General features: G+C 37.9%; 1 protein-coding gene across 2 annotated transcripts in view; it reads right to left on the bottom strand.

The window, feature by feature from the left end:
- cachd1 (cache domain containing 1) overlaps positions 1-14,060 on the bottom strand; it is a 229,591-nt gene that overhangs the window by 15,874 nt on the left and 199,657 nt on the right. For both annotated transcript variants that reach the window (XM_061883696.1, XM_061883695.1), the window contains 8 exons: positions 13,421-13,543; positions 12,453-12,552; positions 12,247-12,363; positions 10,450-10,610; positions 8,967-9,053; positions 6,848-6,964; positions 3,960-4,111; positions 2,162-2,323 (listed from right to left, as the gene is read on the bottom strand). In XM_061883696.1, the coding sequence (XP_061739680.1) occupies positions 2,162-2,323; positions 3,960-4,111; positions 6,848-6,964; positions 8,967-9,053; positions 10,450-10,610; positions 12,247-12,363; positions 12,453-12,552; positions 13,421-13,543 (1,019 nt within the window). The remainder of the gene's footprint in view (positions 1-2,161; positions 2,324-3,959; positions 4,112-6,847; positions 6,965-8,966; positions 9,054-10,449; positions 10,611-12,246; positions 12,364-12,452; positions 12,553-13,420; positions 13,544-14,060) is intronic.

The raw sequence follows: 14,060 nt of genomic DNA, 5'->3' as shown, positions 1-14,060 counted from the left end.
CTCTACTATGCAAAGCCAAACCCATTTATCAACAATATCCTGAAACGCCGCCGGCTTGGCTGGGCCCGAGCTCACCTAAGATGGACTGATACAAAGTGGAAAGGTGTTCTGTGGTCTGATGAGTCCACATTTCAAATTATATTTGGAAACAGAGGACGTGGTGTCCTCCAGAACAAAGAGGAAAATAACCATTCGGATTGTTATAGGCGCAAAGTTCAAAAGCCAGCATGCGTGATGGTATGGGGGTGTATTAGTGCCCAAGGCATGGGTAACTTACACATCTGTGAAGGCACCATTAATGCTGAAATGTCCGTAGAGGTTTTGGAGCAACATATGTTGTCATCCAAGCAACGTTATCATGGACGCCCCGGCTTATTTCAGCAAGACAAGTGTTACAACAGCATGGCTTCGTAAAAAAAAGAGTGTGGGTACTTTCCTGGCCCGCCTGCAGTCCTGACCTGTCCCCCATCGAAAATGTGTGGCGCATCATGAAGCGTAAAATACGACTGCAGAGACCCCGGACTGTTGAACGACTGAAGCTCTACATAAAACAAGAATGGGAAAGAATTCCACTTTCAAAGCTTCAACAATTAGCTTCCTCAGTTCCCAAACGTTTATTGTTGTTAAAAGAAAAGGTGATGTAACACAGTGGTGAACATGTCCTTTCCCAACTAATTTGGCACGTGTTGCAGCCATGAAATTCTAAGTTAATTATTATTTGCAAAAAAAAATAAAGTTTATGAGTTTGAACATCAAATATCTTGTCTTTGTAGCATATTCAATTGAATATGGGTTGAAAAGGATTTGCAAATCATTGTATTCCGTTTATATTTACATCTAACACAATTTCCCAACTCATATGGAAACGGGGTTTGTATATTATATACAGTATATACACACATATATATACACACACACACACACACACACACACACACACACACACACACACACACACACACACACACACACACACACACACACACACACACACACACATATATATACTAGGGGTGTAACGGTATGTGTATTTGTATTGAACCGTTTCGGTACTGGGGTTTCGGTTCGGTACGAGGGTGTATTGAACGAGTTTGTACGCTAAAGTCTTAACAAGCTGCTCTGCTTTCTGCCTCTGTCTGTCTGAGCAGTCAGCACCCAGCATTGTCCCGCCCACACAACCATCTAATTGGTTACATACAAAGCCAATCAGCAGTGCATATTCAGAGCGATGTAACAGCCAATCAGCAGTGCGTATTCAGAGCGCCTGCAGTCAGTGCTCCGGCGTCGAGATGAGCAGACATCGTGTTTAGCAGGACATCGTACACTCCCCAAATTATAAGAAACACTTCCCAGTCACAACTACTACTAACATCACTATGAGCCCGTTGACCTGCTAGAAACTTAAACAGCAGCTCAGCTCGCTCGTAGTTCTGGGTTGAGGTGAAGGCTAATTACTTTTAGCGTTATGTTAGCTCATTTTGCTGTGTGCATGCGTTTGTGTGTGCGTGTGTATATTAAAAGTCAACTACAGGCTTCCCAAATGCTGTAATAAATTAAGCATGATGAGTTGACTTGAAACTGTTTAATGTTGCACTTTTTATGTGTAGAAAAAAGGTTTTGTCGTTTTATTTAATTTAAGCAACAACTTGAGGCAGTTTAATGTGGATTAACGTGGGCAGAATTATAATAGTGTTCCCAATGTTAAAAGGATAAAGCCATTGTTTACAAATTTGGTAAATAAATAACCAAAAAATGTATATTTTATTGTTTTCTTACTGTACCGAAAATGAACCGAACCGTGACCTCTAAACCGAGGTACGTACCGAACCGAAATTTTGGTGCACCATTACACCCCTAATATATACATGTGTATGTACATATATATATGTGTGTGTATATATTTATTTATATATATATTTTTATATATATATATATATATATTTTTATATATATATATATATATATATATATATATATATATATATATATGTACATACACATGTATATATTAGGCTATATATTTGTGAATATATAAATATTGTCACTGTAAATGTAGTCTGCTCTCAGGCCCCGGCTAAATTTTTTTAGTCCAATGCGGCCCTAAAGTCAAAAAGTTTGGACACCCTTGTTTAGAGGGCATGTTTCAGTCGTTCAGTCGTACCCTGTGCTGCCAGTGGCGACATGTGCTGGTGCGAGCGCCTGTGGATCTGGTGTCTGTAAGCGTACACGGCCAGTACCAGCACCATGATGCATCCCATAATACCGCCAGCAACTGGACCCACAGGGGCACTCTTGATCATGTTCAGAGATGCCGCCTCTTCGTCTGCAAAAGGAAAAAAACAAGGGAGGAGGGAATCCGAGGGTGTTAGAAAGCAACATTTCAGCAACAAGCCAGAAGCAACAACTGAAAGTACATTTTGTACTTCCTTTCATTTTGCACATCAAAGTAACCTGTCACGATAAAAAAACATGTATATATTTCTGAATGCAGGCAGCTGGCCAATCTGCCTGCAGAAAAATAAAATGTGCTTTTGAGTTAAACCGTGTATTATTTTTGTTTGATTGTCCTGGAAAGAATGGACTGCCGTGACAAATATGAGTACAGGTGGTCCTTAGATTATAAACGAGTTCCGTTCCTACACTATGACATAAGGCAAGTTTTAGTATAAGTTGGAACTTTTACCTAAATGATATCTAAGTCATCTCCTTCGTCACAAGAACAAAATAAAATACAGTTAAGAAAAAGATTAAATACAACAATGAAAGAAAACAGTAAAAAAAAAACAAGAGTACACCACCTTACTTTTACTTATTTGTTTTTTTTTCAGGTTTTTATCCATTCTTAATATACTGTTGCAGATTAATCTGGAACAGTGCCCCTCAACTAATTTATTTTCTGCCTTCCCACCAAGAAGAAGAAAACATTTTGCACCCTCCCACCCCAACTTTCCGCCACGACTATAAATAGTATAATTTGTCGATAAAATTGGTAAAAGTACACCTCCACATAACACTGTAACCTTATTAACATTATAGAAAACAAAAAAGAAACAAATATAGATCAACTTACAACAAAGAATAACTTCAACTTTGTTTTTTAGTCTGTAACAAAATATTTAAAGTGCATCAATTTGCCTAAAACTAAAAATAAAATGTATCCTTATTTAAACTATAAACACTTTTGACCTACCTGATATATTTGATACTGAAAAATACAATAAACTTAATAAATAATAATACACTCAAATTGATCAGCAACATTAACACAAGAGCACAATACAAAAAACACTTTCGCCTCCAAAACAAAAATGAATAAAACATCCATCCATCCATTTTCTACCGCTTATTCCCTTTCGGGGTGGCGGGGGGCGCTGGCGCCTATCTCAGCTACAATCGGGCGGAAGGCGGGGTACACCCTGGACATTTGTGCTTATTTTATTTTATGTTATCAACATGAGGAAGTCAGGATTAATGGCTACAATGAACACATTTTGTAGTGCACAGCTTTTCAGAGCTGGTTTGAAGCATGATCCTGCATGGTACTGATAAAGCATGTTCGCCGGGGTCCCCCCTGTTATGGTACCGTGCCCCCCCCACAGGGCTTTTCCCCTCTGTTAGAGAAGGGCTGGTCTGGAAGTATAACCTTTTCTTTTATTAGATCCCTCCATCATTTATAAGCATAAAGTAATCTGTATTGCTATAATATTAGTGTGATAGTCCAACAGCTGGCACCACATATATTTGTAATTTGTGGCCTTATCTATTCCCGCTTAATTTTTTGGGGGGGACAAAATGAAGTCCCATAAATGCACAAATCAGCATTGGTAGTCTTTCTCAGTAAGGCCTCATTCTCGAGGTTCAGGACGAACATTTATTTTGATTGACGGGAGCGCACTCTTACCACAAAACGTCGTAAACCGAGGATCACCTGTAGACTCTGATAACAAAAATGTACTGACCGATGATGCCCATGCTGTCCATATATGGGCTCTTTGCACCAACAATGCCCCCGAAGCACTCCTTCTGCAAGGCACAGTACGGCTTGTCCAGGTGGGTTTTACCATCACTGTCCACCATGCACCACTCACAGTCCAAAACGCCAAAACAGTCACTGAAAAAGCAAATGTAATATTATTAGGACTTTAGAAACAATAAAACCTATCAAATAATTCCATTCTCATTCAGGATCCCTAGATGGTCATGGTGGGTCAAACAATATTGCAGCACGATGCCTTATAAAACCCAAAGCGTGATAGTGTGACCCTTGAAGCCTCGATATGTGTGTTACTTTAAGAAGGAAAAATGTGACCGGTACAACTGCTGTGTCGTTTTGTGAAGCACCTAAACCAGTGGTTCTCAACCTTGTTGGAGGTACCGAACCCCATTAGTTTCATATGCACATTCACCGAACCCTTGTTAGTGAAAAATAAAAAAATAATAATTTTAAATTCAAGACAAAGTTATGTGTTTTTGGTAACACTTTAGTATGGAGAACATATTTCTAAGTAACAAAGACTTAATTCAGAAGTTTTTGGACACTAGGGGAACATATTCTAAGTAACAAAGACTTAATTTAGAGTTACTTGGTTAGAGTTAGGGCCAGGGTTAGAGGGTTAGGATTACAATGAGGCCATGCCGAATAAGGCATTATTAAGTACTTAATAATGACTAGTTAAGAACCACTATGTTACTAATTTCAATCAATCAATCAATGTTTACTTATATAGCCCTAAATCACTAGTGTCTCAAAGGGCTGCACAAACCACAACAAAAACCACTACAACATCCTCGGTAGGCCCACATAAGGGCAAGGAAAACTCACACCCAGTGGAACGTTGGTGACAATGACATGTTAATAAGCAACAATAATTAATGGTGAACATGTCCCCCATACTAAAGTGTTACCATGTTTTTTTAGTGGTGCACAAAATGAACCGTGCGTGAACATCACCTTGTTCAAAGAACAAAACCGACACTAAACTCACATTAGACTGCATAAACTCACAACAATTTACACACCTGCAAATCAGTGTGACTTCTGCTGTTGCCGTATCCGTAATGCGCCGCCGATAGGAGAAGTTTTTATTAAGACAATGAGTCGGGTGTGTTTTGAACTCTGCCGAACCCCTGAGGCCGACTCACTGAACCCCTAGGGTTCGATCGAACCCAGGTGAAGAACCACTGACCTAAACTTTGTTTATCACGTCTCTAGGCTCATCAAAAAAGAAGTCAGAGTGGCGGCATTAGGGATGGACGATATGGCAAAAAAAATTATCACGATTTATTTTTTCATATCAGCCGATCCATTAATATCGTGATTTATTTTATATTTTTAAATTAAAGCAGATTGTCCCGTGCACGATTACACCAAGTACCCCATCCCTACTGTTTACTACTGCAATGTCGTGTTACAAACATTTCCACCATGTTTGATAGAAGTAATACAGTGTATGCTAACAGCTGACAATTGTCATTTTGTCCTTATCTATATTTGTGTTTACTAGAGCTGCAGCAGTACAGGTAACCCAGGCTACGGTCCATACATGGTTTTAGAGACACGGTTTTGCTTCTTTTTCGTTTCTTAGGGGTAACGATACGATTCCGTTTCTCGGTTAAAAATCCATACTTTTTAAATAATCTCGGGTGTCAGTTCTATGATTAACTACATTCCTTCATGAAATAGATAAACCGCTGTGATAAGTTTCTATATTACTTATAAGAAAACTGTTTTTTTTAAACAACATTCTACATAAACATTTAATGAAGTCAAATACAAATAATGCAATAGGAGAAGCATCCAACATTTGTATTTTCTAAAGTAAATCTGTACAGCAAATATGGCATTTACATCAACAATATGATTTGCCTAAGTGCCTGGACAGGACAGAAAAAAAATTACTTTCGATTTTTTTTAATCGATTAAGAATTGTTACAAATAAGAATCACAAGAAAATTACATTCTGGGTTTCAATACTTTCATGCCCAATGTTCCAAGGTTGAAAGTTTTCATGCAAAAGGTGCAATTGTGCTTCATAAACGTTTCCATCCACCGACTTTAAGAAGGCATTACATTTTTTTTCTCTGGAGCCATCAATCATTGAACTTGCACTTATTCATCTTTCTCAAATAATTACGCTCTACTGTGAGCTCTCGTAATCACTGCTGCGAGCTATGCAAGGACATGTGAGCACAGCACAATAGCAAGTTGTACTCGATACATTTTATCTGGGCTGCACAGCCACTTCAGTTCCATTTTGTGGTTAGAAATAAACTCCTCAAAAAATCGAAACATTTCGAAGCGAGAAGCTTATGTATTTGTTTGAAATAAGAGTAGTGATGTTACAGCATTCTTACAATTTGATACAAACCTCGGTATTAAGGTCACGGGTTGGTTAATTTTAAGTGCAGTAAGGGGAAAAAAAAATTAAAATCTTGGGGCGACAAGGCAAAATACTGTAACACATCTAATTCATTAAACAAAAATACATTTTCAATAATAAACAAGTTGTTTGCCAAAAAGGGTGCATGGACACCACTGGTTGACAGTGTTTAAAAAGCCCCTGTTATGCAAAACCAAATTTTCTTACCTGTAGGCACCTGTTTTTCATCGTACCATGAATGAAAATTAGTTGTACTGTAAACAAACACGTGTGAAATTTGAGTATTTTGCCTTAGTTACTTCAGCGGATATTTCCATATATGGAAGAGGTTTACCCAAAGAGTATCAGCGAGTGCGTCATTTTTATTCAGTTGTAGTCACTATGTTCAATCGCTTTTCTCTATTCCTTTGTTGTGGGGCAGACTGGCTGAAACTATGAGATGAATCAGTACATGTGCTGATGTTTACCTGCTGGTGTATCTTTGGCTGCAGCGGGTGTTGATACACTGAGGCAGTGTGTCCTGCAGACTGGGATCTATAACATTCAAACTGATGGGCTCTTGATGTACCTCACAGCTTGGATTTCTGTGAAACACATTAACACGGTACACTTAGCAAGAAACTTGTTGGAAATACATCACAACTGATTAAATGCAGGTCTTCTTCAAAAATAAAATACTTCACTGTCACTTGACTTAAAATGAGGGAGGAATGTAACAATGAAAAATAGTAATTGTGCGTCGTCTTGAAATGAGGGCGGAATTGTCACTTGAAAGGCTGACAAGCTTGTCAGAGGCTGCTAAAGCTTGATGGAAAGAGGCGGGTCAAACTAAAGAGATGTGCGAGACGTGGAATGATGGACAGATTGACAGAAACAATGGAGAAGCACTGATGGCAGAAACAGAACATTCCACCAGCAGCATACAGATCTGACATTTAAACAAGCACACACACGTGCACGAAGCAAAGAATGAGAACAGCAGCAGGGAAATAAAACAAAACGTGTAATAAATGTGTGGTGGTGTGTTGGATAAAATCGCAAAACCCAAATGAGCATCACACCAATTAGCCCTTGACAAGATTATAAGCATATATATCAGTAAGTACATTATATTTATAAAGCGCTTTCCACGGTTAAAATTACAAAGCCCTGTACAAAACATAGGTGAATTAAAACAAAAATTATATTAAAACAACAGGGGCAACATTATAAAAAAGATAAAGCGTGAATTAAAAAAGATAGTTAAAAGGTTAATTATATACATGTGTGTATATAGATAGATAGATAGATAGATAGATAGATAGATAGATAGATAGATAGAACTTTATTTATTCCTTCAGGAGAGTTCCTTCAGGAAAATTTACATTTTCAGCACAATCCCATTCAAGATCAGACAATCATTACAGGGAGACAGACCAGGATCGCTGACGGGTCTGCCCACTTCCTCAAACATCAAAGAAAACAAAGGACATGAAAGACTTTAAAGCAACGGAGCTGATACAACCAGCCACTTCTGCATACAGCTATGAATAAAAAGTAAAAAACATATACATTGTGGTGGCCTCTGCGGTGTTTCACACCATCCTCTGCTGGAGTGGAGAGAGTATGGCCAGAGACAGGAGCAGACCCAACAAAGCAACCAAGAGAGCCGACTCCTTTCTCGTCCGCCAACCAACTCTCGGCCAGAGTCCAGTCCGCATGGATGATCGAGGATATATATATATATATATATATATATATATATATATATATATATACATATACTGTATACTCATAAACAACAATGTAAACTCCAAGTCAATCACACTTCTGTGAATTCAAACTATCCACTTCGGAAGCAACACTATTTGACAATCAATTTTACATGCTGTTGTGCAAATGGAATAGACAGCCTTTAGTGTGTTTTCCCAATTTAATTTAGAATGTGACTCCAAATCTCGACCTCCATGGGTTGATAAATTTCATTTCCATCGATAATTTCAGACTAAAAACTAAGTATTTAACAAGAACATTTAATTCATTTAAACCTAGTATGCGTTATTTTAGTGTACACTTTATTCTTTTGGTTATATATATATATATATATATATATATATATATATAAATGTAGATTATGTATATATATGTATGTATAGCTATATATACATACATTCACATATGTGTATATATATTGTGATAGTTGTGTTTTAGATGACATGGTGGGCAGCACGAAACAGGGGTGTTTCACTGTGTGTGTGTGCCTCACAATACGATGGTCCTGGGTTCGAGCCCCGGACTCTGGGAGTTTGCATGTACTCTACTTCGACTTCCTCCCACCTCCAAAAACATGCAGCTGGGGATAGATTGATTGGCAACACTAAAATTGGCCCTAGTGTGTGTATGTAAGTGTGAATGTTGTCAACCTGATGAGGTATCCCAAGTGCAGCTAGGATAAGCTCCAGCCACCCCGAAGATCCCAAGAGGGACAAGTGGTAATAAATGGATGGATGGATATAACATGGTAGAAATAAGGGTTTTTATATAGCATTCTGATCAAAATAGAAGTAGTACAAGTGAATTGTAGCATGTTTGTGGTTCAGGACTGACCTGTTTTCAGCACTGGTGAGGTTGCCGGTACATTCATTGACCTCTAGAGGGCACTCACAAGGGCATTCACACTCATTTTGTTCCATCCTGAAATGTGAAAAAAATATAGGTTGTATTCTGTTGCGTGACTTTTGAACAGACGTAAAAACAAAGTGGTGGGCCACCAAAACCAACCTTTGAACAGACGTAAAAACAAAGTGGTGGGCCACCAAAACCAACCTGGCTATTGTGCCACAAACAGAGTGCAACCTATCTGCCTGGATACCACTAAATGCAGATACAACAAAAACATCTAAATATGTTATGAAATAAACCCCTAGTCGTTATCAAAAAAATAAAAAGAATTGCCGGGTGATATTAAGGATTTTCCGTCAGTGGAGTTCCCAAACATATTGAAGTATCTTGTCTACAACTTCCTTGTGTGTACCTGGGTCAAAGAAATTAGTATCAAGACTCTCCCGGGTGCCCTGCGATGAGGTGGCGACTTGTCCAGGGTGTACCCCGCCTTCCGCCTGATTGTAGCTGAGATAGGCGACCCCAAAAGGGAATAAGCGGTAGTAAATGGATGGATGGATGGATGGACTCTCCCGGGTGAGTACGCATCATTGTTGCTCAGGTAAGGTTACATGTCATGATTTAACTTCGCGTCTACAGCCATTGTTGCCTTGTTGTTGTTGCACGCTCCGTTAAGAGTATGCATAGTTTTCCCTGTCTTTGTCAAAATAATATAATAATAATATAAAAGCTTAAAATCTTTTAGGTTTTGCTCACATTTCCTTTCTTTTATTTGGACTTTATTTATACTTAATGTCACAAGTATATCAAACAAAACTTTAACTAAGTGATCCCTCTAAACTTGTGTGTTCTTCGACTCTGCTTACTCCCCTGGACTGGAGTGCGTTCGACTATTCTTGACGAACTATTTTTATCTTACTCGCGATTTGAACGGTTCAGACAGCCTTAAACAACGTGAGTATAGGGCATTTTAATTTCGAGAAAGGCAAAATTCTTTCCAGAATGCTATGACAACAGACATTCGCTGGCTCACCTCTTCAAGTCTGGCATTGTTAATGAGCTGTAAACAACCTATTGTTTAAATTTGTCATCATTCACATAAAGCATTAGGGAACGAGCATTCAATAGGTAAAAAAAACATGGAAATTCTTTGTTTTCTTGTGTTATTTGGCAGCTTGGTGGAACAATGGTTAGTGGTTTGGACGACATCTGTGAGGAGTGACCGTATTCTTCTGTGCCTATGTGAGCTTTATCATTGTCAATACCAGCCAGTTTCCTTGACCATGATGCTAACACAATCTAGGCTTGGTTGCCAAGTGCGAAAGATTACAGCTGCTGCCCTTTCACCAATTTGTAAATGTGATGTACAAAAGTTGGCTATGTATAAAGTCCTTTATGTTTAGTTATTCTAACACAACAACTGAAAATCTGAACTAAAACAAGCCCATAACATAGCATGACGTGGTACCTGTGGCAGTTGAGACAAAGGCGGTCCACTGTGCTGCAGGCGCAGAACGCCAGGGAGTCACACGTCTCATTGACGATACCGGCAAAGGCGTTGGTGCCAGGTATTCTGGTCAGACGATACTTTGAGCAATGGCTGCCGTGGACGAGGTTAGTTAGGTCACCCTGAAGAAAACAGTGGCAGGTGTTCTTGTTAAATTGTCTACAATTATGTTTAAACACTCAATATCTACAATTCTACAGGAATATTAGGAATGTCACAATTAAGCCGTGTTTACCCTTAGGGCCGAAAAAAACACACGCGGTATATACGTGATTGATTGATTGAAACTTTTATTAGTAGATTGCACAGTTCAGTACATATTCCGTATAATGGTAACACCCGAATAAGTTTTTCAACTTGTATAAGTCGGGGTCCACGTTAATCAATTCATGGTAATATGATATGATTGTGCAGTCTGAAATTTTGCAAGAGAGATTCATTTTTTAATCCCTATTGACTCCGATTTTAACTGCAAATTTTTAACAGACTAACTCTGGTACATTACTGTGTTTTTTATTTGAAAACTGAATGAATCTCATTCTTGTCAATTGAAAAAAGAAGAAAATATTGATCTGCGCTTCTTATCCACCAGATGGTGCCAGAAATGAGCATAATTCTCTGAGCGTTGATGAGTGTAAATAAGTTAAACTTCCATTAAACCTGCTAAAATGCAATGAAAATGATATTGGGTAGTTATATAACATGGCAGATATTTTATAAAATACTTGTGTAAACTCAAATTCTACTAAATCTCTCTCATTGTAGCTCAGTGTAGGCTCTGTAAAAAAAAAAAAAAGAAGATTTTTGTCTGTGTCAAAATCAATGTTCTCATGAATTATGGACCTATTCATGGCTGTTAATTACCCATTCTCAATTATTTTACTCTGCAATTTATATTTAGGCGTATTGCATGCTTTGCATTTTCCTTTCTTTTTATTTTTTAACATAAGGCCAAAAAACATTTAAAAAACTTGTTTTTATTTAAACGTCATATAAATAGATAGATATGAAGGTATTTAAAGAGTTCAAGTGTTGCAAGAAGTAAAACAAAAATGTATTGCTGACACTTTTATGAGCAGAACCTTTTGGATCCCGAGAGTAATTGTGTAGTCAGTCTCAAAGTTGCACAAGTGTTAAAGAGTAAAAGCATGCAATTAATCCCAAAAATTATAAACGCAGATTAATCATGCAGTATATTTTGACCACACATGCCGTTTTACTAAACCACGGCTGCAAGGTGACAACACAGTCAGTCATCAGGTCAATGCATACACCAGTGCATACAGTAAATGAGTGAAGGGACTCCGATGGCTGTGCTTGGTGACATACTGTATTTACCTTCAAAATGAAAGCCAATTGGACTAATAGTGAATTATATTTTGCATTTATTTTACAAATAAATCCCATACTATGTTTTGAACAAATAAATGACGTGTATTCAGGGTAAACAATTAAAAGTTCTGAAATTAAAATTGCATTTGTGTCAAAATATTAGGGCCTTTTATAAAGTTAATTTAAATTATGCATGCATGTAATTTACTGTGATGAATCACGATAGTTCAAAATGTAAAGGTGATTAATTGGGTTTTAAAAACATACCATTTGACAGCACAAATAAATATATAATAATTAGCAGCATCCATCCCAATTTAATAGGATCATCATTCAACTTTTAAAAATGAAAGCAAAAGAATGTAGAGGGGAAAAACCCACAAGATGGCGGTGTTACATCATATAAAAAGGCCATTCATCCCTCACCAGTATGCTGGTGTTGAACTTGTAGAAACGCTGCACTGTGCGATCGCTGAAGCTGTTGCACAAGTTCTTCTTCACAAAGTTGGGGTGGTTCAGGATGTCATTGGCAACCAATGGCTCCTGTCAATCAAAAAAATTGTGTGAAATATAAACAATTTCTCGTTTATTAAGCGCATAAACTGCTTGTGTCTTCTTTGTGCTTCCTGTACCTTGTGTGTGATGTGCTGCTGCTCTGCAGGGGCATGGCCTTTGGGGTCAATGAGAGTGGGGTGTGCTACCAGGTAACCTCTGTCCTCCATTATGAAGCACCTACAAGGCACATGCATATATAAAAACAATGTTTTATAGCGAGAGAGAAGTTTTAGCCAGTAAAATACATGTTAAGTTGTTTCATCTCTCCTTGGACCTAGGGCCTAATTGCACTCGTTCCTCTCTCTCTGGGTTAATCCTGTTTTATAGGGCCTCTTAACGGCAACAGAAAGAACGTGAAAGGAATGGCAGCTGGGGGTACTGCGGGGAGGAGGGAGTGAATGCATTGCATGAAGAGGGAAAAAAAACAAAAAAAGAGGCATAACCCCTCTAGAAAGTATGTGGGGCAGATGATGCAGAAAGGCTCATCTCCAACATGAATACTGACATAATCAGCTTATCTCCTTTGGCCTCTTTTCATTTTTTGCCTTACTTGCGTAGAGTCTTGTGAATTTAGTCATGCAGAAAACATATCACAAACCTGGAACTTGGTTAAAGTTACAACTAAATGTTGAAACTACGCAGTTGTAATTTTATTGATTTTAAAACAACTATATGACTATATTTTTGTTACGCGTTCATTTGAACAGCATACTGCCATTTACTGTACAATAGTGTGCAGAATTCCTTAAGAGACAAATAACTTTGAATTGACACTAATCTAACTATGATTACCGTATTCTACTGTGAAATAGCAGGTAATTGCTTTGAAATATAAGAGTATCTTACAAAGTACATTTTGATTGCAGTATTTTACTGTGGAAAAAAATACCGTTAAATACTGTGGAATCCTGGTAAACTTTTACAGTGCAATAACTTGCTGTGATTTTTCAATAAATGTAGCATAACATGAAAAAAGCGACATTAAACACAAGGAGGATATTTGTAGCAACAATCAGATTGTCTAGTTGGACCGTTATCCAGCTACCTGATCTTGGTGCCCTTGTCCTGGTTGCAGATAGGAAGCAAGTCCAACAGAACCTTATAGAAGTAACGCAGGGTAAAGTCTACACCCATCACTGCAACCGCATAGCCAGGAGCCATCTGAGAACTAGAGAGAAACAAGAGTTAAAAATATGAAATGCAATTTGTTGTAATCAGAATATTTATTCAGAAAAAGGAAACTACAACACACTCAAAACACAACACGCTAATCCGGATTTATCAAAATAACAGATAGAGTCTGTTTGAATGCTTGAAAATAGTTGTTGCTACACTGTGGCGCTGTGGTTATCACATGTTGCGATTTAGGCTCAGTGAAGTGGAAAAGTAAACAGGCTAATCTCAGCTGCAATTACGTGCTTCTCAAAACCTCCAGCTGTAGGCGCCTGCATTGAAAAGTTTCCGCAATTATTGCTACAATCTTGGAAAAGGGCGTTGTATTGGAAAAACACAATGTTTAAAGCTATTAATTTGGGTAAAGCATGATATCTAACTCTGTTAAGTAGGAACATAAGGAACTTTCAATGAAAAGTGTTAACATGTGTTTGAATGAAGTGTTTCTGTTAGATTAAATTAATCTTAAATAGATAGACTGTCCTCGACACAAAGCACGGTGAATGCTACCT

The sequence above is a fragment of the Nerophis ophidion genome, linkage group LG22, assembly GCF_033978795.1.
Source record: "Nerophis ophidion isolate RoL-2023_Sa linkage group LG22, RoL_Noph_v1.0, whole genome shotgun sequence".
NCBI lineage: Eukaryota > Metazoa > Chordata > Actinopteri > Syngnathiformes > Syngnathidae > Nerophis > Nerophis ophidion.
This window is presented reverse-complemented; position numbering and strand designations above follow the sequence as displayed.